Below are 27514 nucleotides of genomic sequence, written 5' to 3'. Positions count from 1 at the left end.
TTAGACCAGTGGGAGAGCAATGGGGAGGTTTTCTAAAAGCCACAGCGTTCATCCATGAATCCAGAGCAAAGGAAGTCATTGTACCACTCAATTCTGCCTTGGTCAGACCCCGCCTAGAGTCCTCTGCCCAGTTCAAGAAGGAAATTGACCATCTGGAAGATGCTCAGAGGAGGGATGACCAAGATGAAACAGGGTCTTTCTGAGGAAAGGTTGAGGGAGTTGGGTGCAGAAGAGAAGATTGGAGGTCACATGATAGCGTTCTTCAGACACCTGAAGGGCTGTCCCATGGAAGATGGAGCAAGCTTGTTTTCTGCCGCTCCAGAAGGGACGACCCCAACCAGTGGAGTCAAAAGACAAGAAAGCAGATTCCGACTCAACATGAGGAAGAACCTTCTGGTGCTATGATCTGTTCAGCAGCAGACTATGTTGGAAGGTGGTGGACTCCCTTTCACGGAATTGAGTGGCCACCTGTCAGGGATTCTTGAGCTGTGATTCCTTCACTGCAGGCGTTGGACTAGATGACGCTTGGTGTCCCTTCTGACTCCCAACTATGTGATTCTGTGAAGCTCTTGGTAAGGGAGAGAGCCCGCTTTGTAACATTTACAATTCCAGGTGCGTGTGTGAGAAAGAGAGAGAAAGAGAGAGAAAGGGATGGGGGGTGGCTGGAAAAACGTAGATCGACCTTCTTTCTTCCACGTGGAATTTTATCCCAAGTTGAAGATGAAGCATCTGCTGTCAATTTAAAAAGCTTAAGCACGACAGAACGGTCCATTAGAGAGAATGATATATATATATATTTTGCCCCAGCCTTTTTCACTGTCTACACAAACAGCTGACCCTGTGACATAACTAGCTATATTATTCATTCGTCTCCAGCTCCTTGTCCCTCCACCCACTCACAACCCAAGGCTGTCGTAAGTTGCTTTGGCTCTCCAAATGCTTCGATGCAGAGCAGGGAAATAATAGCACGATTCCGGCCTGGTTTTCATTACAGCATGAGCAAAACACTTCTTCCCCATTCGCTGGGCTCCTGAGCAGGCGATTTTTCTGGCTTGGAGAATCCAGCACTGTCTCTCCGACTGCATTCTGACTTCCCCACAAAATAAACTTCAGGGTGTTTTTTTTTAAAAGGGGCTCTTTTGTTGGAGGAAATATTCCATGCTGCCACCATAGTGAGAGTTGGAAAAACGTCTGCGCCAGAATAAGCAAACATTTCTGGATAGTGTGAATATTTCCGAGGGTTGCATGACTGAAGATCCACTGGCAAGGAAGCAGGTGATATGTAAAGATTCAAAGTTCACAATCCCTAAATTGACTACAGTGTGACACATAAAATCAGCCACACTTAGGGTTCTCTCCAATAATAAATAAAAATAACCCAAGGGTGCAAGTAATTTGACTTGTTTTCAAGTGGTTCACGTGGACAATTGTTATTTATTATTGATTTATATGCCACTTATGTGCCTAATTGGCTTTTAAGTTTGTTTTAACTATAAAAACGACATAAATTTAAAACACACAATGACAAAACCGTTAGGTCAGTTCCCTAACCAAGGACTCTTGAGTGAAATTAGTAGTCATGGAATAGAGAGGTTCTTTTATGGATCAGTAACTGGTTCAGAAGCAGGAAGCAGAGAGTGGAAGTTAAGGGATGGTTCCTGTGTAGAAAGTGGAGTGCAGTTGTTTGGAACTGCAGGTGGGCATAGTGGTGTTGAACTCAAGTCCAGCTTGCAGGCTTCCTATGAGCATTCATGGAGTCTGTCCGTGGCTACTAGGCATGATCTGCCTCCATCGCAGGAAGCAGTAATGGTCCCAGATACTGGTTGTTGAGTGCTTTTGTTCTCAAATCCTCCTTGCAAGTTTCCCACAGGCATCTGTTTGGTGTTAGTGGCAAGGACAAAATATAGGTAGAAAATGAGAATTCCTTCAATGTCAAGATCCAGATTTGGGGCAATTACTCTTCGGTGAGGCTCATCGCTGTCTAATTACTTTTTCAAATTTGGTATCCCAGTTTCAAATGCATCATGATTTTGTTTTACCAGAAGTCTTTCCAGGGAGCAGTCAGATGGAATGGTGGACACTAGTTTTTGTTTGTGCTGCAGAGGGGAGGAGGGGAACAGCCGAAGGAGAAAGCTGTCTGTATTTGTGATGAAGCAGCAACTGATGATCAAGCAAAAAGCAAGCCCTCCCCACTTGCCAGCTAAACTTGCATTCCCTTGGGAATGTCAGACTACAAAGGGTGAGCAGATTTATTGTGGGGAAGGCAAAGAGAACCTTACGAAACCTTCTCAGGAAGTGGAAGCACAAGACCTTGAATCATGGCGTGGATAAAAGAGGCTGGCTAAGGGACCCCAACCTAGTTTATCCTTCTCGTAGCATAGTTCAGCCTTCCCCAGGCTAAAAGTCCAGATGTTTTGGACTACAACTTCCACCAGCTCCAGGCTGTGTGGCCGTAGGATACTGGGGCTGATGGGATGCAGTGGTCCAAAACAACTGGACTTTTAGGCTGGGGAAGGCTGAACTATGCTACGAGAAGGATAAACTAGAGACCTTGGGGTGATGTTCAGCTACATCTTACAGAGACAGCGTGGTGTAGTGCATAGGTAAAGGTAAAGGTAAAGGTAAAGGTACCCCTGCCCGTACGGGCCAGTCTTGACAGACTCTGGGGTTGTGCGCCCATCTCACTCAAGAGGCCAGGGGCCAGCGCTGTCCGGAGACACTTCCGGGTCACGTGGCCAGCGTGACAAAGCTGCATCTGGCGAGCCAGAGCTGCACACGGAAACGCCGTTTACCTTCCCGCTGGTAAGCGGTCCCTATTTATCTACTTGCACCTGGAGGTGCTTTCGAACTGCTAGGTTGGCAGGCGCTGGGACCGAGCAGCAGGAGCGCACCCCGCCGCAGGGATTCGAACCGCCGACCTTTCGATCGGCAAGTCCTAGGCGCTGAGGCTTTAACCCACAGCGCCACCTGCGTCCCTGTGGTGTAGTGCATACCCTCTGACATTTCCCCGATGAAAATAGGGATGTCCCATTCCATAATGATAATTTTACTATTTGTACCCCACCCATCTTACTGGCTTGCCCCAGCCACTCTGGGCAGCTTCCAACATATATAAAAACAGAACAAAACATTAAAGAATTAAAAAAAATTCTCCAATGAAAATAAGGGACATCCTAAGGGAAAATGGGACATTCCAGGATCAAATCAGAAACCGGGATGGTTTCTCTAAATCAGGGATGTCCCTTGAAAATAGGGACACTTAGAGGGTCTGGTAGTGGTTAGAGTGTCAGCAAGGCCCTGCAAGACCAGAGTTCGAATCCCCACTCGGACATGGAGCTCGCTTGGGCAAGTCATTGCTTCTCTCAGCCTAAACTACTTCAAAGGGTGGTTTTGGGGACTGAATGAGAAGGAGGTAATGGTTGTGCATTTAATCCCCGCAACAGTCCTGTGAGGTATTCTAGGCTGAAAGGTACTGACTGGGCCCCAGAGTCACCTCATGAGCTTCATGGCTGAGTGAGGATTTGAATCCTCATCTCCCAGGTTCTAGTCTGACCCTGCAGTCACAACACCACTGTGGCTGAGTGACTCTTAAAAATAAAATGAGTGAAAAGTTTCTCCAGGTGAACAGGAAGAGATGTCTTACAGTAGTCCCTTTTATGCCAGAAGTTTCTAACATAACTGGGCTGGGCTGGTGGACTAGTTATAAAAAACAAAACAAACCCCCAATATTGTGGACTAGTAACTTGCAAGGTTGTGTTAAGTATTGTTGACACTGAGAAAAGTAATGGGGAAATATTCTGAGCAAAGAAAACCAAAATGAATGTTGTGAGACGTTATGAGTCTCTGAGGGCTTTTCCTGAGGTGACTGGGAACAAACTGGGAGTGCTGAGCCAACCTTGTTATGCCTGGGAGCAGAAATGCCAAGCTCATCCAGACTCCAGCCCAGCTGGTCTCCTTGCAGTCAGTCGCCAGCATTGTTTACTGCAAGATGCTTTGGGTTCCTGCATAAGCATGTTGAGTAACTCAAAGAAAAGACCTTGTTGGCCTTACTCAAGAGGAAATGAAAAGCAGGCTTTGGGGCTAAAGTGGGATTAAGGCTGTTCATTGGAATTGTCTAAAATAATCAAATAAGATTGTCAAGGCCAAAAGGTTAAAAAGATGCTATGATCCTTTCAGCTCAGCTGAAGATGGTTCTACAACCTAGCTGATGTTTTTCTGCAACAGCTGGATTTTGCTTTAAAATGGTCAAAACTGACCAATGCAGACTCAACCAAACTGGCCGGGTCGGGTTTGAACCCTTGTCTCCCAGGTCTTAGTCCGACACTCTAACCACTGTGCAACGCCGGCTCTCTCTGAGGGACCCTTTCAAAAATGGAAGCCGTGTTTAGAGAAGAGGCGAGTAAGAGGTGAAATGATAGATGTTTCTAAAATTATGCATAGCATGAAGAAAGTGAATTCCTCATAACACTGGAATTCATGAACATCCAATAAAGCTGAATTTTGGAAGATTCCTGGCAGATAAAATGAAGTGCTCCTTCATGCAGGGCATAGGAACTCCCTTCAGGAGACCGTGATGGCCACTAACACGGATAGCTTAAAAAGAAGATCAAACCAATTAATGGAGGAGAGGGCAATTGATGGCTACTAGTTGCTGGAACCCGCAGGTTCTGCCTTCAGGCTTCCTATGGACATCTGGTTACATACCCTCCAACATTTTCCAATGAAAATAGGGACATCCTAGACCATAATAATAATTTTGCTCTTTATACCCTGCACATCTGACTGGGTTGCCCCAGCCACTCTGGGCAGCTTCCAACATATATAAAAAGATAATAAAACATTAATTCCCTACCAGGACAGACTTTGCTCGTGTGCTCAAGACATCGATTCTATAAAAACATATTTTGCTGCACTGTGTGAAATACGAGCAAGACGGGGCTGAACTGATATTACCCTTGCTGGTACTTTTCCTGGGAAAATCAGAGGCTCACTATGTCAGGTTCCTATTGGAAGACTGGACAAACGCTAGAACATTAGTGAAGTTTTTATCGGTGGTTGCAAGAACTAGTGATCCCTATCTTTAAGTCTGATCAAAATGCTCGTTTAACCTGGAGGTACACTAGTCTGAATTGTGCATTGCTTTGTAACGATTTGTTGGGTCTCTGGACCGTAATAAAGATTGATTGATTGATTGATTGATTGATTGATTGATTGATTGATTGAATAAAACATAAACTTTTTTTTAAATATCACTATACAGGGATGCCTTCAGTTGGCACCGGGGGGTTGGAGCAGATAACTCCATACCCTCCCACATTTCTCCAATGAAAATAGGGACATCCTAAGGAAAAACAAGACATTCCAGGATCAAATCAGAAACTTGGACTGCTTCTGTAAATCCGGGACTGTCCCTGGGAAAGAGGGACACATGGAAGGTCTGTGGTTAGCTGCTGTGAGAACAGGATGCTGGACTAGATGGGGCATTGGCCTGATCCAAAAGGTTTTGCTTATGTTCTAACGTTTCAGTTCTTCAGGATGAGGCAGCCCAACCCTCACCTGGAGTGGAGGACAGGACACATGTCATGCAAACTTAAGGGCTTGGCAGTTTATTTCTGAGCCAAACTCAATGTGCATTTCTGATCTTTCTCCCCCCCCCCCATATGATTTTTATGGAGGTTTTCCTATCATACAATAAGATTACAGCTACGTAAGATACAAAGGAAGAGAAAGGGGAAATCGAGAAAAAGAGAAAGGGGGGGGGGACAAAGAAAGCAGAAACAGAGAAACATTAGCAAAAATTACAAAAGAGGGACTTCCGAATTTCCATCTGCTGGTGGAATTACTTATTTATAAATTATATAAAAATATAATTTATTATTTATATGATGATTTAAAACCATCGGTCAATGTGAACAACTATCTGCTCCGCTTTCTGTTAAGCGGTATTTCCTCTAAATTACAATGTCTCGTAGTAATTCATTTCCTTTTTTGGTCTTATTTATCTTTCGAGACTTGATTTATTGCCCATTTCTCTGTGAATTGAAATCATTGGGAAACAGACTTATTTCAGTACCGTTGCTATCCATGGTGAGATTAACCTTCCATAGAAATAGGACTTTTTTTAAAAAAAAGTTTTTTATTGAAAGATTTTCATGGATAACAAAGGTACCTATACCGTCCCTGTTTTCAGTTTATAGAGTCCTATCTCCAGGTCAGATACATTCAGTGTGAGATTCTTCTGCCATAGGCAATGGGGGGAGAGGTTGGAAAGCCCAGAGCATGGCTGCTTGCATTCAGTTGGTTGCAGTGAGTTTTGTTTGTGGGTGGAGGGGAAGGGGGATGTTGAGTCAAATCAGCCATATCAATTTGTATGCTGTCAGTGTGGAAGGGTTAGGTTGTTGTCTTGTTGGGCTGTGTATGTAATGAAAGGGAACCATACCGGGGTGAAGGCATCCTCTTTTGTTTGTCCCCGTGCAGTGGTCCATGTTCACTCCTGATAGGTCCCTCGGTATCTCCCCAGTGCTGCTGTTCTTAATTGTACAGTCATACCTCAGGTTACAGCTACTTCAGGTTGTGTTTATTCGGGTTACGGACCGCCAAAACCCGGAAGTACCAGAACGGGTTACTTCTAGGTTTTGGCGGTCGCGCATGCACAGAAGCTCTAAATCGCGCTTTGCGCATGCGCAGAATCGCAACTCGCGCGTGCACAGATGCAGGTTGCGAGCGTGCATCCCACACGGATCATATTCGCAACCCGAGCGTCCACTGTATAGGATTTTTGAAAATCGAATTTATATGGAAACATCAGCTGTAGTTTTATTATGTATATATTTGTCTTGTATGTGAGCCTAAGCAGCGATGTCTACCCCTGTTTTCTATATCTTATTGAGGATTTTGCTTGCTGTGCTGTATAGCACAGGAGGATGCAGGTTTGGGTGGAAATGGGTATATCATAGCTGGTGGGGGGAGAGATTATGTCTATTTCAGTTTGCTGTAAACTACAAAAAAAGCACTGTTGCAGAGCACTGTAAGCATGTTCTTTGGTAAAACAAATACTGTCACCCCCCACTTTAATTGCCATCTGCAAACATTATTCTGCCCAACTCACATGCGCTCAGACTGCCTTCTCTGCTTCTCTTTTCAGATGAGAAACCATTCAAGGTGGAGGACACCTACCTGCTCTGCCCTGCACCTGTGCTGCGAGAAGTTGGCATGTAGGTTTGTTAGAATGTGGGATGGCTCTTACCTCTTTCTGTCTTTCTTCTGTTATGCATGTTTTCATTAGAAACCTCGAGATTTAGCGGTAAGATTTTCTTTCTTCTATGACTGCCTTATTCCCTTTTTAATAAAAACCTTTTATCTCGTGGGCTTGTCAGGATTCCTTCTGCACCTTCGGCTGGAGTTGGTGCCATTGATGCTGAAATTAGGCTAACCCAAAGCAGACCTGCAGCTCCACATCTGCAGAGGCATAACAACCTCTTTCTCAACGCAGCTGCCTCCATCCCCTTTGCTTCTTTGCCGTTGTCTTTTTCAAGAGTAGAGCTTTGTACTCCTCAAGTGATAGGAAGTTTCTGGGTCAAAAACTTACCGTATTTTTCGCTCTATAAGGCGCACTTTTTCCCTCCTAAAAAGTAAGGGGAAGTGTGTGTGCATCTTACGGAGTGAATGCAGGCTGTGCGGCTATCCCAGAAGCCAGAACAGCGAAAGGGATCACTGCGCAGTGCTCCCTCTTGCTGTTCTAGCTGCTGGCTTAGCCGCACGAAGCCTCTTCAGGGCTTCATCCTGCTGCCCTGAGAAGGCTTTGCACGGCTATCCCTGGCTTTTGTGGGAGGTGGGGGAAGGGACAGAGGGCTGCCCTTCTCCCTCCTTGGGGAAAAGCCTGCAAGCGCCACACACACGCCCCTCGCGGCTCATGAAAGGGAGCGCTGAGCAGAGCCTGGGATGCATACAGGTTCTGCTCAGCGCTCCCTTTAAAGAATTTTTTCCCCTCTAAAAACTAGGTGTGTCTTATGGTCAGGTGCATCTTATGGAGCGAAAAATACGGTGAATTGGATCTGCTTCCTTGTGATGAAACTGAACTGGAAACTCTCAGTGATGTTGTTTTTTTTGTAATGTCTATCTGCAAATAAATGTGTTCATTCTTGGGAAGAATCCAGACAGATGGGGCGAGTCTTTCCTCAGTTCCCAAGTGATGGGCAAGCGAGAGGGTAGGCTGGGGCCGCTTACGACATTGCATCCAATGGCACGTTCTTGGAGATGGTGCCTGAGTCTGCCCAGCTGGGGGGCAGGGGCAAGACCCACCCATGCGCCCTAGGGCACAGAGCCACTTCTTTAAATCATGGTGCTTAACCAGACAGCCAAAAGTTGCCCTCACGCTGCCTGCTCCCACAGAGACAGGATTGCAAGAGTTGGAAGGGACTCAGGGCATCATCCAGACTGACCCCGCCCTCCAAACCCGCATCATCACATTTTCATGAGCTAGGGGGATTGTAAGTCCGTGCCCGGTTTGGGTAATGACTCTCGCCCTCCCTCCCTTTTTCTATTTTTTAAAAAATAATTTTTATTCATTTTCCAAACAATTTTATACAGTCAACAAATAATTTAACACTCATTCTTTGATTTTTGACTTCCCTCAGTTTCTCTGTCAATCTTTTGTAAAATTTCTATTTGTTAACGCATTTCTAAACATAATATTGCCTTTTAGAACTCCTTTTCCTCTTACTCTCTTTTTTGCAGTTACAGATAGGTAGCCGTGTTGGTCTGCCATAGTCAAAACAAAAATTTCTTTCTTCCAGTAGCACCTTAAAGACCAACTAAGTTAGTTCTTGGTATGAGCTTTCGTGTGCATGCACACTTCTTCAGATACCTTGGTATCTGAAGAAGTGTGCATGCACACGAAAGCTCATACCAAGAACTAACTTAGTTGGTCTCTTTTTTGCAGTATTTCTTACTATCTCACAGAGTCTCTTCAAAACCAACAAGCGTTGTCTGTACATCACATATGTTTTTCAGATATTCTGTAAATTTCCCCCAGTCCTCGGTAAACTTTTGGTCTTTCTGATATCGAATCTTCCCAGTCAGTTTGTCCAATTCTGCGTATTCAGTCAATTTCCTTCTCCATTCTTCCACTTTTGGAATTTCTTCCTGCTTCCATCCTTGGGCCAGAAGTATCCTTGCAGCAGTCACTGCGTATTGAAACCGTTTACAGTCTCTCTTATTAATTCCGTTTCCTACCATTCCTAATAGGAAGGCCTCTGGTTTTCCTCCCTCCCTTTTTCTAGGGAAGCTGCTCTCCAGGTCAGCATGAACGATGGGCTCAGCTTCATCTCGAGTTCCGTCATCATATCCAGCACACACTGTGTAAGTGACCAGCTTAGAAACCCATCCTTGGGTATCGCTAAAGGAACATCGAGAGCAATGGCTACTGTTGACTTGGGTTGGGAATGTGGGCCGCCTGGACTGCGTGTCTTAGGCACAGGTATGAAATGCAAGGGGAGAGATGATAATGGCTGAAATCTGGCAAGTTTGCCTTTTGATGCTTTCATTGTTCAGTGACATTTGCTCCTGCTTGTGTTATATAATTCTTCTAGGCTGAAGTCCTAGACGCACTCTCCTGGGAGTAAGACCAGTTGAATTTGATGGGTCTTCTGTTCATAGGAATATGCTGCTTAACTTGCAGAGCAGTTTCGGGAAGGGTTGGTCGGGCAGCTTCAGCTGGGTCCTTTTGGGAACCCCCTCCCTCGAAACAGCCACTTTAGCTCTCATTCTTGCACTGCAGGGGGTTGGACTAGATGACCCTTGGGGTCCCTTCCAACTCTACCATCCTTAATTAATTTTATAATGAATGTTTTTAGAATGTTGGATTATTTTTATTGTTGTTAGCCGCCCTGAGACCAGCTTCGGCTGGGGAGGGCGGGATATAAATAAAATTTATTATTATTATTATGATTCTGCGAGCCGCTGCTTCAGTGAGCTCTTGGTCACTGGACTAGATGTGCTAGGGGGTCTCTGCAGCAAGGCTTATCTGGGGAAGTGAGGAGTGTTTTGACGAAAATCAAGACTGGTCCGAGAGCCAGCGTGGTGTAGTGGTTAGAGTACTGGGCTATTGCCTTGGAGACCAGACTAAGCCATGAATCTGCCTGGGTGACAGTCGCCATTTCTCAGCAGAGCCTACCTCACAGGGGTGTTGTGGGGGTAAAATGGGAGGAGGGAGAGCCATGTATGCCACCTTGAGCTCCTAGGAAGAACGTAAGAACAACAACAGCAGCAACAACAAGAAAAAGATGCTGTTGATGATAATTGGACACTACTTCACCAAGTTCTGCCTGCTCTCAGCCAGCCCCCATCTGCCTGCCTTCTTAGAGCCCGCCCAGGGGGCAGCCCTGCTTGTTAGCTTCTATCTTTTGGAATTAAATTACAAGAAATGAGATTCCAACTAAACATTAGGAATAACTTTTTGAGGATAAGAGCTGTTCAGTAGTGGAACGGACTCCCTCAGAAGGTGGTGGACTCTCCTTCATTGGAAGTTTCTAAGCAGAGGTTGGATGGCCACCTGTCAGAGATTTTTATCTGTGGTTCCTGCACTGCAGGGGGGATTGGCCTAGATGACCTTTGGGGGGCCCCTTCCAGCTCTTCAATTCCAGGATTCTGTGACACGCTCAGTTGCCCCCATAGTTCTCAGCAGAGAAGGGGTCGGTGGGGACAAACCTGGAATTAGTTGCCCCTGATTGCCATTGGCTTTGGCTCCACCTCCTGTTGACCTTCCTTGGAGTCCCAAGAGGCACCAGACATTGCTGGTAAGAAAAGAATTGTGCTTGTCTCCCTCCCTGCCCTTCCTCCCCACTGGCCAGCCATCTTCCCATCCTCCTTTGGTCCCATCTGTACAATCATCATCCTGTACATTACGCATTTTGGCTGGAAACCGTCTTAGATGCTGGCCAATAAATTGAGTATCCTGCACGATCCGGGCCAACTGCAAGCCGATGTGGTCGAGCAGTTACCAAGCAGAACTTCCCTTGAAATTATTGGGTGTTTCGCCCAAGTGAGGGCGGCCAGATTGCTCCCGGAGGGTTTTGTACAGGCAAAGCTCATTCCTTGTCCCTTTCTGAATCTCTCAGACAAAACTGGTGCATGTTGTCATGTGGATTCTCAAAACAAGAAGCTAAGTTATATAATACATTTGTGGGCAGCCTAGGGAGCTGCAGTCCCCAAACGCTGATGTGTGGGGATTAAAGAAAATTGGTGTGGGTGGGTGGGTGTGTCGTCATCCTCCTCTTTGAAACGCAACCAGCAAAATAGCCTGGAGTCACCAGGAACCTTGACATGATTAATGTATGTTGGTTTCCAAAGCTGCCATGCATGTCACTTTTTGCGGTGCTTGCAAAAAGAAGGTGGTACGATATCCTCTCGTTTTCCCCCTTCCCCGAAGTATTTAATATTTCAGTTTAAGCCCTTGCTGGTAACTCGATGACAAAAGGGCCCTCTGCGCATTCTTTCCTTGGGAGAAATCTTCTAGCAGCATGCAACTCAGGCTCTCTTGCACCTCCCCAACAAGGAGTGAGCTGGCTGTTGTACATTTGTGTGAAGTGGTTTCCCTTTGGCTAAAGGACTTGGGGGCTAGAAGCCCTCCTGTTCTGAGGCCTCTGGTTGTGAATGGAAGGAGAGAGCAGAGAGGTGGCCAGTTCTGTTGATGACAAAAGGATCTCTCCAAACCAGGTGAAGGGGCAGTAAAAGGGCAAGTGCAGTTCAATGTCAGCCACTGGGCAAAAAGTCCTAACCACTTACCGTATTTTTCGCTCTATAAGACGCACCAGACCATAAGACGCACCTAGTTTTTGGAGGAGGAAAACAAGAAAAAAAAATATTCTGAATCTCAGAAGCCAGAACAACAAGAGGGATCGCTGCGCAGCTAAAGCAGTGATCCCTCTTGCTGTTCTGGCTTCTGGGATAGCTGCGCAGCCTGCATTCGCTCCATAAGACGCACACACATCCCCCCTTACTTTTTAGGAGGGAAAAAGTGAGTCTTATAGAGCAAAAAATACGGTAATTTGCTGATGGGGTCTGAACTAGCAGTGACAGATCAAGAAAGAGACGAGTGAAAGTGATTGATTGATTGATTGATTGATTGATTGAATTTATATACCACCCTATACCTGCAGGTCTCAGGGTGGTTCAAAATAACACCGTTGCTCCGTCTAGCAGCTGCTTTTCAGAGTTTCAGACAGGAGCCTAATCTGAATGCTAGATGATTCAGGGCAGATAAAAGAAAGTTCTTATTCATGCAGCGCGTAGTTGAACTACTGTACAGAGCTTGCTGCCACAGCAGGCAGTGATGCCACTGAACTAGAGGGCTTTAAAAGGGGATTAGGCAAATCTGTATCCAGGGCAGCTGTTTACCAGCTCCATCTGGTACGTAGGCTGAGACCCTATCTGCCTGCAGACTGTCTCGCCAGAGTGGTACATGCTCTGGTTATCTCCAGCTTGGACTACTGCAATGCGCTCTACGTGGGGCTACCTTTGAAGGTGACCCGGAAACTACAACTAATCCAGAATGCGGCAGCTAGACTGGTGACTGGGAGCGGCCGCCGAGACCATATAACACCGGTCTTGAAAGACCTACATTGGCTCCCAGTATGTTTCCGAGCACAATTCAAAGTGTTGGTGCTGACCTTTAAAGCCCTAAATGGCCTCGGTGCAGTATATCTGAAGGAGCTTCTCCTCCCCCATCGTTCTGCCCGGACACTGAGGTCCAGCTCCGAGGGCCTTCTGGCGGTTCCCTCACTGCGAGAGGCCAACTTACAGGGAACCAGGCAGAGGGCCTTCTCGGTAGTGGCGCCCACCCTGTGGAATGCCCTCCCATCAGATGTCAAAGCGATAAACAACTACCTGACATTCAGAAGACATCTGAAGGCAGCCCTGTTCAGGGAAGTTTTTAATATGTGACATTTTAGTGTATTTTTCATCTCTGTTGGAAGCCGCCCAGAGTGGCTGGGGAAACCCAGCCAGATGGGCGGGGTACAAATAATAAATTATTATTATTATTATTATTATTCATGGAGGAGAGAGCAATCAATGGCTACGACAGTTATGTTCTGGCTCCACAGTCGCAGGCTGAATATCAGTTGCTGGAAACTACAGGAGGGGAGAAGGATCTTGTGCTCAGGTCCTGCTTGCGGTCAGCCATTGAGAACAGGATGCTTGATTTGATGGGCCATTGGCCTGATCCAGCAAGCTTTTCTTATGTTCTTGAGCCATATTCATTAAAAAGTCCTGGATTCTTTTCCCCAGGCAGCTTAGTGTAATTTCTGTTTTCTACAGGGTTTCCCCACCCCCCCTCCTGTTGAACTGTTAGGAGCTGAATTCAGCATGAGAAAGGCCATATACAGTAGATCCTTGCAGCAGCAGGAGCAGCTCTGAAGGCTTGAATTATGCACCAGAGCTCTTATGTAAGAAGTCTCCTTGGGTGCCGTGATATTATGTGGTTTTGCCTTAAACAATATTCTGCCTGTATTGTGACGCTCCAGCTGTGTTCCCTTCCTTTTCAGCCTTCATAGGGAACAGCAGATTTTATTGCAGTGATTACCAAGTGATGAGTCAGGACGTGCAGTGGTTTGGAGAGGCTTCATCAATCAGTCTCTAGGCTGCCAGGATCATTCTCAGGGCAAGGGAGCCTGAACTGAGCCCCTTTCCCCCTCCTTTGGGCCCGTCTTTCTTGGTCTTTGGTTGACTTGGACCCTTTTTCAACATGCCCAGTGTGGCTGCTGATTTCTGAGTTGCAAAAACACTTTCCCTGCCTTTCCATTGGTGCAACCCAGAATCACAATTAACAAACAATTAAACAATGATCATCCAGCAACTGGGGTGGGGGAGAGAGAGTATAGAGTAAGCAGCAGGTAAAAACCAGTGTGCTAAGGCTTGGTTGACTATTCTTTGTTCCCTGGTAGGTACCCAAGGCCAGGGCCAGCCCACCCATGAGGGAAGGTGGGGCAAGTGCCTCAGGCAGCAGAATCCATAGGGCAGCAGATCCAGCCTCCAAGGATTGCATTGCCTGCTGATGCTGCCACTGCCTCAATGACGGTGACAGCTGCAGCAAGCTCCTTAGCCATGGCGTGCTGTCAGCGGACCAAGGGGACTAGTAAAGGTAAAGGGACCCCTGACTATTAGGTCCAGTCGTGGCCGACTCTGGGGTTGCGGCGCTCATCTCACTTTATTAGCTGAGGGATCATGTGGCCAGCATGACTAAGCTGCTTCTGGCAAACCAGAGCAGCGCACGGAAACGCCATTTACCTTCCCGCCGGAGTGGTACCTATTTATCTACTTGCATTTTGATGTGCTTTTGAACTGCTAGGTGGGCAGGAGCAGGGACCGAGCAACGGGAGCTCACCCCGTCATGGGGATTCGAACCGCCGACCTTCTGATCGTCAAGTCCTAGGCTCTGTGGTTTAACCCACAGTGCCACCCGTGTCCCTCACGGGGACTAGACCAGTCCCCTAAATGTTCCTGGTATATTAGAATATTAAAGTATTAGAGGCTGGCGCCTCCTTCTCAAAGCCCAGGAAGCTTTTGCCCGGCTTAGGGAGGGAGGTGCAATGCTCCTGTATGCAATGCCGGGCCCCCACTATCGCCCTCTCAAGCTGGCACCTCTGGCCCTAACTCTTCCCCTACAAAACAATTCACTGCTCGCCACTGCTCCTTGGAGGCTGGATCTGCCATCTCCTCAGCAGTGCCCCCCGCCATGCCACCTCTACAGAGGCCTCTCAGTGAACTGGAGGCACTGCTGGTCTCCTTCTACTCTGAGGGGAGAAATGGCAAGGGGCTGCCCTCTCGGCTCTCCTGGGCTCTGCGCCCGCCTGGTGTGATTCACAGCCACCTCCATGATGGCCTTTGATTCCCATCCCCACTCGCTTGTTCCTGATGTAGATCTTCACTTTCCCCTTCACTCTCCTGACAGGGAGAGGGGCTCCATTTTGTGGTTTGCCTCAGGTGCCAAAATCTCTTGGGCCGGACCTGCCCATAGCTGATGCTGCCCCCTGCAGGGAGTTCAGTTTCCCCTGCCCCAACCCCATCAGATAGAGGATGTTTTAGTAGCAAGTGCCTAGAAAAAGTGGCCTGCCTGTGACCCGAATCGGGGAAATATTTGACTTTATTGCTGGAGTACAAATCTGGGGCTAGGGTTGGCGCAGGCAGCCCATAAATTCCTGATGCCTGTTGCTTCGCAAACACTCCCCCGTGGACAGTGTCCCTCTCTGGATGAAAGACAGGCACGTCCAGTCTGGCAAAACAAAGAAAAGAATGAATGAAATGTGTATTTCAATCAAAGTGGGCAGGGCTGAGATTTATTTTATAGCCAAGAGTCTTGTACGTGTTTCCACTGCTTAGAATGTTTTGGAAACTTTTTATATCCTAGAAGTAGCACTCCTTTTTTCCCCTTACTGAATTTTGGTTTGCTCGTGAAACCTGGTTAAATTTTTGATTGAAACAAAAATGCAGCCATTTTCAGATTCTCAGCTGAAATAAAGTAAGGCAGGGTTTGTTGCCGGATCCTGCAAGGTATTTGGCTGGGGTGAGGTCACGAGCATGTTGAAGACAAATTGCATTTCAAATACACGCTCGTGGGGTCTGGATCCTGCTGCAGGGTACTCCCCCAACACAAGGTGCTTTAAGAGCCAAAAATCCCTCGGCTGGGGTGGAAAGCGGGTGCTGAGAGGTGTGGAGGCTGGAAGTGTGGCAGAAATTTGGCTCTTGGGCCTAGCCCACTTGCCCAAGTGGCACATAAGCCTGGCCTCCATTAGCTGTTTGTTAGTGCGCAATATAATTAGCCTTTCTCCTCGCCGTGTGGGTTTTGAGATTAGTCCCAAACCCTGCTCTGAGATCACTGGCTTTGAGTGATCCAGAAGGGAGGTGGAGGGCAGACTGAGCCCACGCAGGGCAAATGGATCTCCTTCACAGAGCTCCACATTCTTTTTCCATTCCATTCCATGCGCCAAAAGGACTCAGTGGCCAAAGGCGGCTGGCAGAAGGTGGAAAACCTTCTGCCATAGGCTGAGGAATTCTATTTATTGAGTTACAGAACTGATACACTTGACTTTCCTTCCAACCTGGAGACAAAAAATGATGGGCATAGGAGAAGGATTTCCAAAATGCTAGCATAAGAAATCTGCAGCCTGCCAAAGATTTAAGAATGGGTTCAGGGTATGGCAGCTGGGTGCTGCTGAAACCTTAAAAGACTTGCAGTCCCAGGCCCAGCGAGCAAATGTGAGTAACCTTTGCTTGTGACTGTTTATAGGTATAGGTGCAGAATGAGGCTGGCTTTCAAAAGGAGAGCAGAGTTTAAACAACAAATTTAAATTAAATATAAACTGAATATTTAATCATCTCCTTCCTTGCCCTTAATGTCCAACTGGCTGTGGAAGATTTAGGAACTTTGCACCCAAGAGGATGAACACGTTTTCTGATGTAGATTGGCTTTTGTTCCGATTTAGCAGTAAACAGTGAGTTTTCCCAGGGAAGGTTGGGGGAAGGGGAGAGAAAAAGACTGAAATATGCTCAGAGTTGAGAGTGGATTTCATGCTCTTTATTCAGCTCATAGTGGTGAGGAGGAATGGAAGTTCCCTCAGAATGTCTGCTTTATATACATTATTTACACAATGGGCCCCACGTGATTGGCTAATTCCGGGATTCTCCTGTAGGCCAATCAGGTTACGGATTCACTTCCACCTGGAGCTGGATTGGATGGCTCCTGTGGACCAATCAGACTGCTGCATTCTGGACCCTATTGTTCTAGGACAGTGTTTCCCAACCTTGTGCCTCCAGATGTTTTTGGCCTACAACTCCCATCATCCCTAGCTAGCAAGACCAGTGGTCAGGGATGATGGGAGTTGTAGGCCAAAAACATCTGGAGGCACAAGGTTGGGAAACACTGTTCTAGGACCAATCAGACTGCTGCCTTTTGGATCCTATTCAACTCAGTACATAGAAATTTGCCTAGAAATCAAAGGAGAAATGGAATAAAACGGGACAGTGTGGATGAGCCCTCAGGGAACAATTGGGGGATGGGTGGGAATGAGGTATTTAGAATGAGGTATTTAGAATGAGGTATTTAGGTGATTCTAAGGACTACAAAAGCTTTGAAGTTCTGCCTTGAACTAAGCTTTGAAGTTCTGCCTTGCTTGAAATTAACTTGGACAGTTCCAACCGGGACGCAGGTGGCGCTGTGGGTTAAAGACTCAGCGCCTAGGACTTGCCGATCGAAAGGTCGGCGGTTCGAATCCCTGTGGCGGGGTGCGCTCCCGCTGCTCGGTCCCAGCGCCTGCCAACCAAGCAGTTCGAAAGCACCTCCGGGTGCAAGTAGATAAATAGGGACCGCTTACCAGCGGGAAGGTAAACAGCATTTCCGTGTGCTGCGCTGGTGCTGGTTCACCAGCTGCAGCTTTGTCACACTGGCCACGTGACCCGGAAGTGTCTCCGGACAGCACTGGCCCCTGGCCTCTTGAGTGAGATGGGCGCACAACCCCAGAGTCTGTCAAGACTGGCCCGTACGGGCAGGGGTACCTTTACCTTTACCTTTAAGGACTACAAAATGAGGAAGAGAAGACCAGAGAAAGCAGCAGCTCTTTAGGACCCCAAAGATTCCTATTGCCGGGGGTGCAAAACAACCAACTCATCAGTCCCAGCCATGATTTTGCTCAGTGGCTAAGAACACTTGAAAGGCAGGAGTGGCCAGAAATTGCTTTAAAGTTTTGCCAGCTTGTTTTGCTTTGCTGCTTTTCTCTCAGGAATTGGAATGGCTTGCTTTCTTCTTCTTTTTCTTTAAAGGAAAACTCACAGTCCTCCAGCAGAAGCGGGGTCTAAGTGCCGTGGACTTTCCTAACATCCTGGGGCTCAGCCAAGGCCCCATTTGGCCACCTGCTGCCACTAAACCATGCCAACGGGAACCATGGGAGCAGAGCTAGCTGGGCTCTCACGAGTCAGAGATGGAGAAATATTTGTTTTTCTTGAGGTTTCACGTCCTAAACAGAATCGCTTAGCAGTGCTGCGCCTTCCTCATTCTCACTGAAGCCATTCTGTCTGTCTTGTCCTGGGAACTTGGAATACATTTTTGGCACTATCTGGATTCTGGTAACACTCCTGTCCTCTGCTTCTGCCATAGGGTACAGCCACATATTGCATGGGGGTTTGGTTCCAAGAATTCTGCGTATACACCAAAATTGTGTATACTTAAAACCACGTATACCTCTGTGGTTTAGTGGGTGAGAGGCGCTCCCAGAGCCGGCACCCTGAGGGGGTCTTGTCTCCCAAGCAAGGCAGAGAGCTTAAAAGCTACTTGTGAACTGGGTGCCTGCATAATACAAGCTTTGAAGTTCTGCCTTGCTTGGATTTAACCGGGACAGTTCCAACTAGCTTGCCTTCAGCTGCTTATGGTTGAAACTGTGCAAGTTAAATGCATGTAAGATGTGATCGTGCAGCACTCTGGTCCAGTTGGAGATACCACCAGGCAGTTCTTAGGATTTTTTGCCATACTAAGCTTCTCTGGGAGAAGTTTAGACTACAAAACCCTTCTCGCTTTCGATGTGCGCTGAAGTTGATGGTTCTTGAATACATGAAAGCATTCCGCCATGCACTTGGAATCTTTGAACCAGGACCATAGATGAACTGAGAACCGATAATAATAATAATAATAATAATAATAATAATAATAATAATAATAATAATAATTTATTATTTATACCCCACCCATCTGGCTGGGCCTCCCCAGCCATTCTGGGCAGCTTCCATAGGAACCAAAAATACAGTAAAATATCACACATTAAAAACTTCCCTGAACAGGGCTGCCTTCAGATGTCTTCTGAATGTCAGGTAGTTGTTTATCGCTTTGACATCTGCTGGAAGGGCGTTCCACAAGGCGGGTGCCACTACTGAGAAGGCCCTCTGCCTGGTTTCCTGTAGCTTTGCTTCTCACAATGAGGGAACCGCCAGAAGGCCCTTGGCGCTGGACCTCAGCGTCCGGGCAGAATGATGGGGGTGGAGACGCTCCTTCAGGTATACTGGGCCGAGGCCGTTTAGGGCTTAAAGGTCAACACCAGCACTTTGAAATGTGCTCAGAAACGTACTGGGAGCCAATGTAGGTCTTTCAAGACCGGTGTTATATGGTCTCGGCGGCCACTCCCTGTCACCAGTCTAGCTGCATCTTCTACTGCAAATACAGCATCTTCTACTGCAAATCACCAGCATGCCAAATTTTGCTGCCCTGATTAAATTTTTCCATTCCACACTATCGTTTTCCATGAAGTCTACTACTCTAGAGCAGCACAAACAAGGTAGATAAAAGCAGGTCAGGCTATATCCCCTGTCTCAAGCATGGCAGTTATTTTATGAGATTCCCCTCGTGTCTGCTTTGGCTGCTGTTCCAGAAACTAGAAAACATTGGATGATCAAAGCAAGCTGGAGTCTAAAACCAGCAGAGAGTCTGGGAGTTTTAATTTCCTTTTTATTAGACCAGATTGTTTCAGTTATATGTATTTTTAAAACCCTGTACATATACGTGATAAAATGAATGATAGACAGCAACTTCCATGCCGCAGAGAAAAATTTGCCCTGTGGAAGCTATGCCAAGTTGCTCTTCTCAAGGCTTCAAAATAAGAGACCTCTGTTTATTGAGGTTTTGCCTGCCAACAGAAAACAATGAAGAAATCTATTGTTTGGCTGTGCTAAAATCAGGCAGCAACAGCTCATTGCCACCCCTACAACTAAGGTAAAGGTAAAGGTAAAGGTACCCCTGCCCGTACGGGCCAGTCTTGACAGACTCTGGGGTTGTGCGCCCATCTCACTTAAGAGGCCAGGGGCCAGCGCTGTCCGGAGACACTTCCGGGTCACGTGGCCAGCGTGACATCGCTGCTCTGGCGAGCCAGAGCCGCACACGGAAATGCCGTTTACCTTCCCGCTGGTAAGCGGTCCCTATTTATCTACTTGCACCCGGAGGTGCTTTCGAACTGCTAGGTTGGCAGGCGCTGGGACCGAACAGCGGGAGCGCACCCCGCCGCAGGGATTCGAACTGCCGACCTTTCGATCGGCAAGTCCTAGGCGCTGAGGCTTTAACCCACAGCGCCACCTGCGTCCCTCAACTAAAGGGAGCATCAAATAAAGGGGTTGTCTTTGCCGATGAGTGGGAACCTGGAAATTCCATCTCCAGACAAAGAATTTGGCTAGTTACTTCCCCAACTGGTGCCCTCCAGATGTTTTGGACTACAACTCCCATCAACCCCAGCTAGCATGATCATGCTAGGAGATACTGAGAGTTGTAGTCAAAAACATTTGGAGGACACTCAGGGGTAAAAAGTCCCCCTCGTGATGTCCTCCCTTTCTTATCTACAGGAGGCATCTATGTTCTGCCCTGGATTCCAGATGGGGCAGAACTTTACCCTATCGCCCACCTGTATGCTGCACGTGTTACTACAAACTGCATTATTTTGAGCAACAATTTAATATAGCACCCATTCTTGGTCTTCACACTGTTTTCACAGACATTGAGGAAGCAACTGGAAAATGCCCCCAGTGTGTATCCTATAAGATTTCCAACTTTGAAAGCTAATTTGTGTTCAGTGGTGTCCTGCCAACTGTTGTTTTCTCTGTTTCTCCAGCTGGCAACAATGCTATAAGCAAAACCTTTGGCCTTTTTGGTTTCTCTGGCATATTATAGGCCACACTCGATTTGAAATTTCTACAGATTTACCTGGGTTTTGGTTGAAAAAACCAACAATTATAAGGCCTTTATAAAAGCCCAGGAGGAGGACAAAAGTGTTTTGAGTATACAGTTTGAGTGTTGCAAGATGTCAATGAGCAAAATATATCTGTTTAAAGCCACCTTTCCCAGCTTGTTGGGAATGGATGAACCATCAATATCGGTTTCTCTCAGCTTCTCATTTTTCCAACCTTAAGTTCCATTCACCCGCTTTTAGCATCAATTTTTGATCTTTTTCTAATCTTTCTTAAAAGGTCCAGACAAAAATGATAGTTATGTTTTGGTTCCCCTCTTGGCTTGGGGAAGGGCCAATGAGGTGGCTTCACATTCAATTGCAAACAGATTTCTGCCCCAATCCTGCAATATGGTTCCTTCCACATGTTTGGGACTACAACTCCCATCGGCCCCAGCAAGCATAGCTGAAGGACAGCAGCTTCTGAAGAGCGCCATCTTGGGAAATGTTGCTTTAAATTCTTTGGCCAAAGTCCAAAGGGCTCTGCTTCAGCAAACATTTGTCTGAAGAATAATTTCTAGGCCAGTTTCGTGTGCTGTACCCTCAGGGTATCGTGGCAGCCTCTGAAGTCTTCAGGTGTCCTTTCCTTAAAGGTAAAGGGACCCCTGACCATTAGGTCCAGTCGTGGCCGACTCTGGGGTTGCGGTGCTCATCTCGCTTTATTGGCCGAGGGAGCCGGCATACAGCTGTGGCCAGTATGACTAAGCCACTTCTGGCGAACCAGAGCAGCACACGGAAACGCCGTTTACCTTCCCACCAGAGTGGTACCTATTTATCTACCTGCACTTTGATGTGCTTTCGAACTGGTAGGTTGGCAGGAGCTGGGACCAAGTAATGGGACCTCACCCCATCGCAGGGATTTGAACTGCCGACCTTCTGATCGGCAAGTCCTAGGCTCTGTGGTTTAACTCACAGTGCCACCCGCGTCCCTTGTCCTTTCCTTAATGTTAGCTTTTTGTTTGTTAAATTCTAAGTTATCTAACAAACGTACTTTAATAAAAGAAATAAGTTACACGTTCTTCCTGGGCAGTAACCGGAGCCAGGCCTCCTTAGTTTCGGCAAGGTTGCCTCCAGACTGTATCCTTACCCCAAATGTAATTGATTAGTGCACTACAGCAGGCGATTAATTAATCCAGCCTTCTTTAAATGGGCTGAAAACCTGCCATCTAAACACATGCAAACGTACCTTCTTTTTTAAAAAAGATAAGAACACGATCAGGTTGTCTGCCATGTTTGTGCAGGCAACATTTGGAAAGTTGCGACTGTTGCTCACTCTAGTCCTGTTTAACCTTCGTAAAGTTTTCCCTGAGTGAAGAGTTCATGATTTAGAGCAGTGATGGCCAAACTTGGCCCTCCAGCTGTTTTAGGACTACAGTTCCCATCATCCTTGACCACTGGTTCTGTTAGCTAGGGGTGATGGGAGTTGTAGTCCCAAAACAGCTGGAGGGCCAAGTTTGGCCATCACTGGTTTAGAGTAATTCCAAAACCATCAAGCTGCGTAATGTTAACTTAGCCTCCCCCAACCTGATACCTTCCAGTTATTTTCTGCTGCAGCTTTCATCAGCCTCAGCCAAAACATCTGGAGAGCACCAGGTTGGGGAAGGCTGCTTTAAAACATCTGGCAACATGCTATGCCTTGCAGACATGAGCAGATGTGGTACAGTATCGCAGTAGGGTTGTTTCTGACGGTTCCAAAAGTCTAAAAATAGCAGCCGTGGTTTTTTTTAAAAAAAATCAATAGAAAATGTTCTTTGATATTTATTTTACAGCAACAAGACTTTAGACATTTATTAATGAGCAAGATCTTTTCAAAGCTGAAGTAAAGGTTTCCTACTGCTGTTTGCTGCATTTGAGCCCATTCTGCATTTAATTGAAAACAATTGTGGAGCCCTCTGGCCTCCTTCCCTGGGCTACATTCTCATCTGAGAACTGAAAGCTGCTCAGGCTTTACGTCTCCTCTGCTTAAGGGTCAAGATGCTCTTGAAAATACCTGGGCAGAGATGGGGCCAGCCATTCTCACCTGGATTCTCTCCTGCATATTCACTTTTGAGCAACAGAGTTCAAGGGGAGTGTTGATAAGCTGTGAGGGAATGCCCAGGAGATCTACAAGGATGATAAACAACCTAGAAGAAAAGGCTTAAGGCATTGCATGTGTTTAGCCTAGAGAAAAGTAGATTGAGCGAGATAGGAGAGAGATCTTGGCAGGTGTTTGCTGGCCAAATGAGCTGAAGAAGGGCCAGAGTGGTCCTTATCCAGCACTGATAAAAACCCAGCAAGCTTCTTTCCTCCCAAAACTGTTTAAAGGAGACAACCCCAGAATCAGGCACTTTTAGCTGGCAAAAGCCTTTGCTTCATCTGTTTAGTTAAGAAGTTTATTATCTTTTCCTTTGCCAAGTCATCTTCGCAGGGGTTTATTGAAATTTAAAGCAAAAGTATTTTTTAAAAACCTGATCAGGGGGGTGGAGCACCTCCCCCATGAGGAAAGGACACAGCGTTTGGGACTTTTTCGTTGAGAGAGAAAAGGCAAGGAAGAGGTGACATGACAGACGTTGGTTAAATTAGGCATGATGTGGAGAAATAAATCAGGTTTTAGTGGATTCTCACCAGCCCCATCCCATGTGCCCCTATGATGCTGGGTCTGATGGGAATTGTGTACCCAACCAGATTGACAAAAACTGCTTTATGGTTTGTTTGCTCATTGGAGAGGCAACTCTTGAAGGAGCAAACCTTGGTTTAGCATTATGTGCAAACGCAACCTATGTCTACCACTGGATCACACCGCCTGTGCACATGCTTACTGATATTTCCAAGGAATCTAAAAGGTTACTCTTGCCTGATTCTTCTTGAGCAAGACCTGTCAGTTCCAGCGGAATAGAGCTTTAGGGTTCAGACCAGGTAACAGATTAGAAGGTCCTACGTTTTTATTTTATTAAGCTGCAACGCAGCACATCCTGCTTTTTCTAGTCAAGGACTGCACAGACAGAGAAGCTAGACTCTTGATCTCTGATTCTGGGGGTGGAGAATCTTGCAAGGAACTGAACGGATAAACAATACATCTAAAATCTTGGGGAGGGGCCCTGGGTCAGGGAAGAGAACATTCTTTGCATGGCAGAATGTCTCATGCCTGGATGAACATGGGAAGCTGCTTTATCCCCGGTCAGACTGCTAGACTTTCTACATTAGCATTTTCCAGACTCTCCAGGGATTCAGGTGGTGGTGTAATCTTCCTAAGCACTAACTGAAGATGTACTGGGAGGGAGGAATCGCCTGACTCAGCTTTCTCCATTCATTCATTCATGCATGCATGCATGCATGTCCACCGTCCACTGACTGCAGTCTCAAGTGAAGAGTGATTCCTTGCATGTGTGAAGGTGCTACCACAGATCGAGCACCACAGGTAGAACTTAAATACCTCTGGGATAGCCCAAAGTCACATGAAATGCTTCAGATGCAGAATCGCCAAGACTCAGAGGACTTCCTGGTGCTGTAGTATCTTTAAAGGTATCAACTCCTGAGAAAAAGAGGAGGAACAGCTCAGGGTTTCTTACACTGCCTCCAACGCAATGCTTGTCAATGTGTGACTACATGTGCGGTGGCAGAAAACACACTCAGCACACAAAAGTTCCCAGTTTCCAGCTTTAGCAGAGGCCTTTCTGCCCAAGGCTCTGGAGAACTGTAGCCGGTCTCTGCTGCTGAGCTAGATAGATTGGTGCTCTGTCTCAAGAGCCTGGTGTGTTTGCTGGCCAGTCCTCAAGTGCTGAACTATCAACATGTGTACATGTCTGAACCTACACCGAAACCCCCACCTCCTCAACACGCCAGGATCAGCAAAGCCCTTGATTGCTACCTTAGGTCAGAAGCAGCCTCTCTATGTGGCCATTCTTCCACCCCCACCCCCCACTTTTGTTATTTTAACTGTCTGGCTCTTTAAAACCAAAGCCGCTGAGCTGAACTCTGGCCAAACCTAATTTTGTCTGTGCTTGCTTATCCCAAAAGCCTGATGACACCAGTGAGGAATGGCTCAGAAATATTAGCTGGTCTCTGGAAGCGAATAGTCTATACTTGAGATTAAATTTGGAAGCAACGTGATATAATTCATTCGAAGAGCATTTTCCTAACTTTGAGAAACAGCAGGGGTGAGGCACTCCAGAAATGGGGTCTGCCTTCAGATGAACTCACACACCATGATTTGGAGATGGAACAAACTCTGCATCAGCACACCTGAACAGTTTACGTCCCAGTTTGAGCAAAGTGCCGTTTGCAATTGCAAACCAAGTTCTCAAGCCAGGGTTTGTGATCCTGTTTTGCAGTTCTGATTTGTTTTTTTTTTAAACTTCTTTTTATTCATTTTCTATAACCAAACAACAGCAAAGAAAGAAAAAGAAAAATAGCCAACACATACCAAAAAAGAAAGAAAGAAAGAAAGAAAGAAAGAAAGAAAGAAAGAAAGAAAGAAAGAAAAGAAAACACCAACCAAAACAGAACACCCAAACCAACCAAAAGCTGCCAATCTTTAACGGTCAGGGTATTTGGGGTTTTCCAATTTTGTGCTAACAGAATCCTGGCAGATACAGTTGCATATTGAAACATTATATAATCTTCTTTCTTAATCTCCTCTCCGATCATTCCCAGAAGGAGGGCTGATTTGAAGGCTGTTTTGCAGTTCTGATTTGAAGGTGCACACTCTGGTTTGATCAAGCCCTGCTTTGCTGAAAAAGGTGTAACAACAAACTATGGTTTGACCATGTGTAACAGGAGGAGAGAGTGCATGAGCACAGCACTGGTTCATGATCCTCAGGTCCTAACCATAACATAGAGCATTGTTGGAATGCAGCTGATATTTAGCAAATAAAGTGTCTGGGGCCCCTGATTTCTTAGGCTGATAAATGAAGGGAAAGTTCAATTTGTTATGGCAGAGCCTCAACCTCTCTCTAGCTCAGAGTTCCATGCATTTCTCTGTCTTCTGATGCTCAGACCAGATCAGTGCTGCATCCTGGAGTTGCAAAGCACTCAATTTTTCATATAATCATAGAATTGTAGAGATGGAAGGGACCCCAAGACTCATCTAGTCCAACCCCCAGAGTACAGGAATCACAGCAAAAAATCCCTGACAGATGGCCATCCAACTTCTGTTTTAAAACTTGCAAGAAAGCAAATTGCACCATTTTCTCAGGTAGATGGAATCTCCTTGTAATTTGAATCGGTTGGTTCGGGTCCTCCCCTCTGAAGCAGCAGAGAACAAGCTTGCTCCGTCTTCCATGCAGAAGCCCACCAGCTGTTTGAAGATGGCTTTCATATCTCCTTTTGGCCTTTTTTACAGGCTAAACACCTGCATATCTGTGAAGCGGGGGTGTCCATGAGAGTGGTGAGAGGGGCTTCTACTTTCTACTTGCAGTAGCCTTTGTTGCTTTTATTATTTTATCCAGCCTCCCTCCCAAAAACTCAAATCGCTACAGGTGGTTTCTTCTACACCTTTACCTTCACAACAACCTTGTGATGGATGTAGGTTTGGGGGTGGGTGATTCCCTTAATTAAGCTTTGTGGTGCAACGGGGATTGGTTTATTTATTGCATTTCTAACCCAACTTTTTCTCCAAGGAGCTCAAGGTGGCACAGGTGGTTTTCCCCCAGCTCATTTCATCCCCACAACAACTCTGTGGTGTAGGTTAGGCTGAGAGGCAGTGACTCAGCCAAAGTCACCCATTGGGGATTCGAACTCAGGTCTCCCAGGTCCCGGGCCGCCATCCATAATCTCCCTGTCCTCTGTCCCCACACTGATCTTGCTCTCTTCTGCCTTCTCCTCTGCAGTCTGATGGTACGATCCTGGCCATTGCTCTGCTGATCCTGTTCCTTTTGCTGGCACTGGCTCTGCTGTGGTGGTTCTGGCCGCTCTGCTGCACCGTGGTAAGTTTCCTCCTGCCCACACTGGGATCTCTTCCCTCTTTAGCAGCTCCTCCGTGCGGACAGGCCAGTGATTCAAGTAGCAAGGAAATAGCTCACACCAGAAACCTGCATCTGCTCTGCCAAGTGTTTTGTACGGAACCAGGGATCTTGCTTTCCTCCCATCTCAGGTGCCCCAGTTTGTGTCCTGGGAGGTCAAAGCTGGAACTCGATCTCTACATCTGGGGCACAATATGAAGCAGGGCTCAGCCCCAGAAGCTGTTTTCCAGCCCCACTGCTACTTGGGCCTGGGCACATTCCTGGGCTCTCAGCAGGTGGGGCGGCCAGCCTGCATCTGAGCTGTACCTTTTCGAGCTTTTTGATCGGAATTGGCACTATTACAGGTGCCACATACGGTAATACCGATTCTGCATTTGTAAGAACGCAATCGTTTCGTTTGGCAGTACCTAAACTTTGGAACTCCCTGCCTATTGAGATCAAGCACTGTATTATTTCTGGCTCCTACTAAAAACATTTTTGTTTAGAGAAGCCTACCCAGATGCTTGGAAAGCTAATGAGAATTTTAACCTGTTTTGGGGAAAACAAATGGTATGTTTTAGATTCTACGTTGTAATTTTTCCTTGATTTTATTGGGGTTTTAAAAATAATTTTATAGAAATTTAAATAAAAATTATATCCTGCCTTTCCCCCAGACTGGGATTCAAGGTGGCTTACATGAATTAAAACAACACAGATAAAATACATGAATCTAAGCCATGTTGGGCTTCATAGGCCATAACCAGCATTTTGAATTTTGCCCAGAAACAGCCAGGCAGCCAGGGAGGGGAGCTGTTGTAGCAAGGGAGTTGCAGTCTCCCTTGGAGA

General features: G+C 46.5%; 1 protein-coding gene and 1 long non-coding RNA gene across 5 annotated transcripts in view; both read left to right on the top strand.

The window, feature by feature from the left end:
* Positions 1 to 27514, top strand: part of ANTXR1 (ANTXR cell adhesion molecule 1) — a 268335-nt gene that overhangs the window by 53153 nt on the left and 187668 nt on the right. For all 4 annotated transcript variants that reach the window (XR_014567574.1, XR_014567575.1, XR_014567576.1 and 1 more), the window contains exons 11-13: positions 7145 to 7214; positions 9282 to 9360; positions 26558 to 26653. Coding sequence is in view for 1 of the 4 variants with exons in the window: in XM_083753288.1 (XP_083609414.1) it covers positions 7145 to 7214; positions 9282 to 9360; positions 26558 to 26653 (245 nt within the window). In the remaining 3 variants the exon portion in view is untranslated. The remainder of the gene's footprint in view (positions 1 to 7144; positions 7215 to 9281; positions 9361 to 26557; positions 26654 to 27514) is intronic.
* LOC310851268 overlaps positions 1 to 27514 on the top strand; it is a 204054-nt gene that overhangs the window by 74456 nt on the left and 102084 nt on the right. The gene's annotated exons all lie outside the window — the stretch shown is intronic.

This window comes from Podarcis gaigeae (genome assembly GCF_964106915.1).
Source record: "Podarcis gaigeae genome assembly, chromosome: 8".
In the NCBI taxonomy this organism is placed as follows: Eukaryota; Metazoa; Chordata; class Lepidosauria; order Squamata; family Lacertidae; genus Podarcis; species Podarcis gaigeae.
Note: the sequence above shows the minus strand (reverse complement) of the source record. Positions and strands in the feature narration are given on the sequence as shown.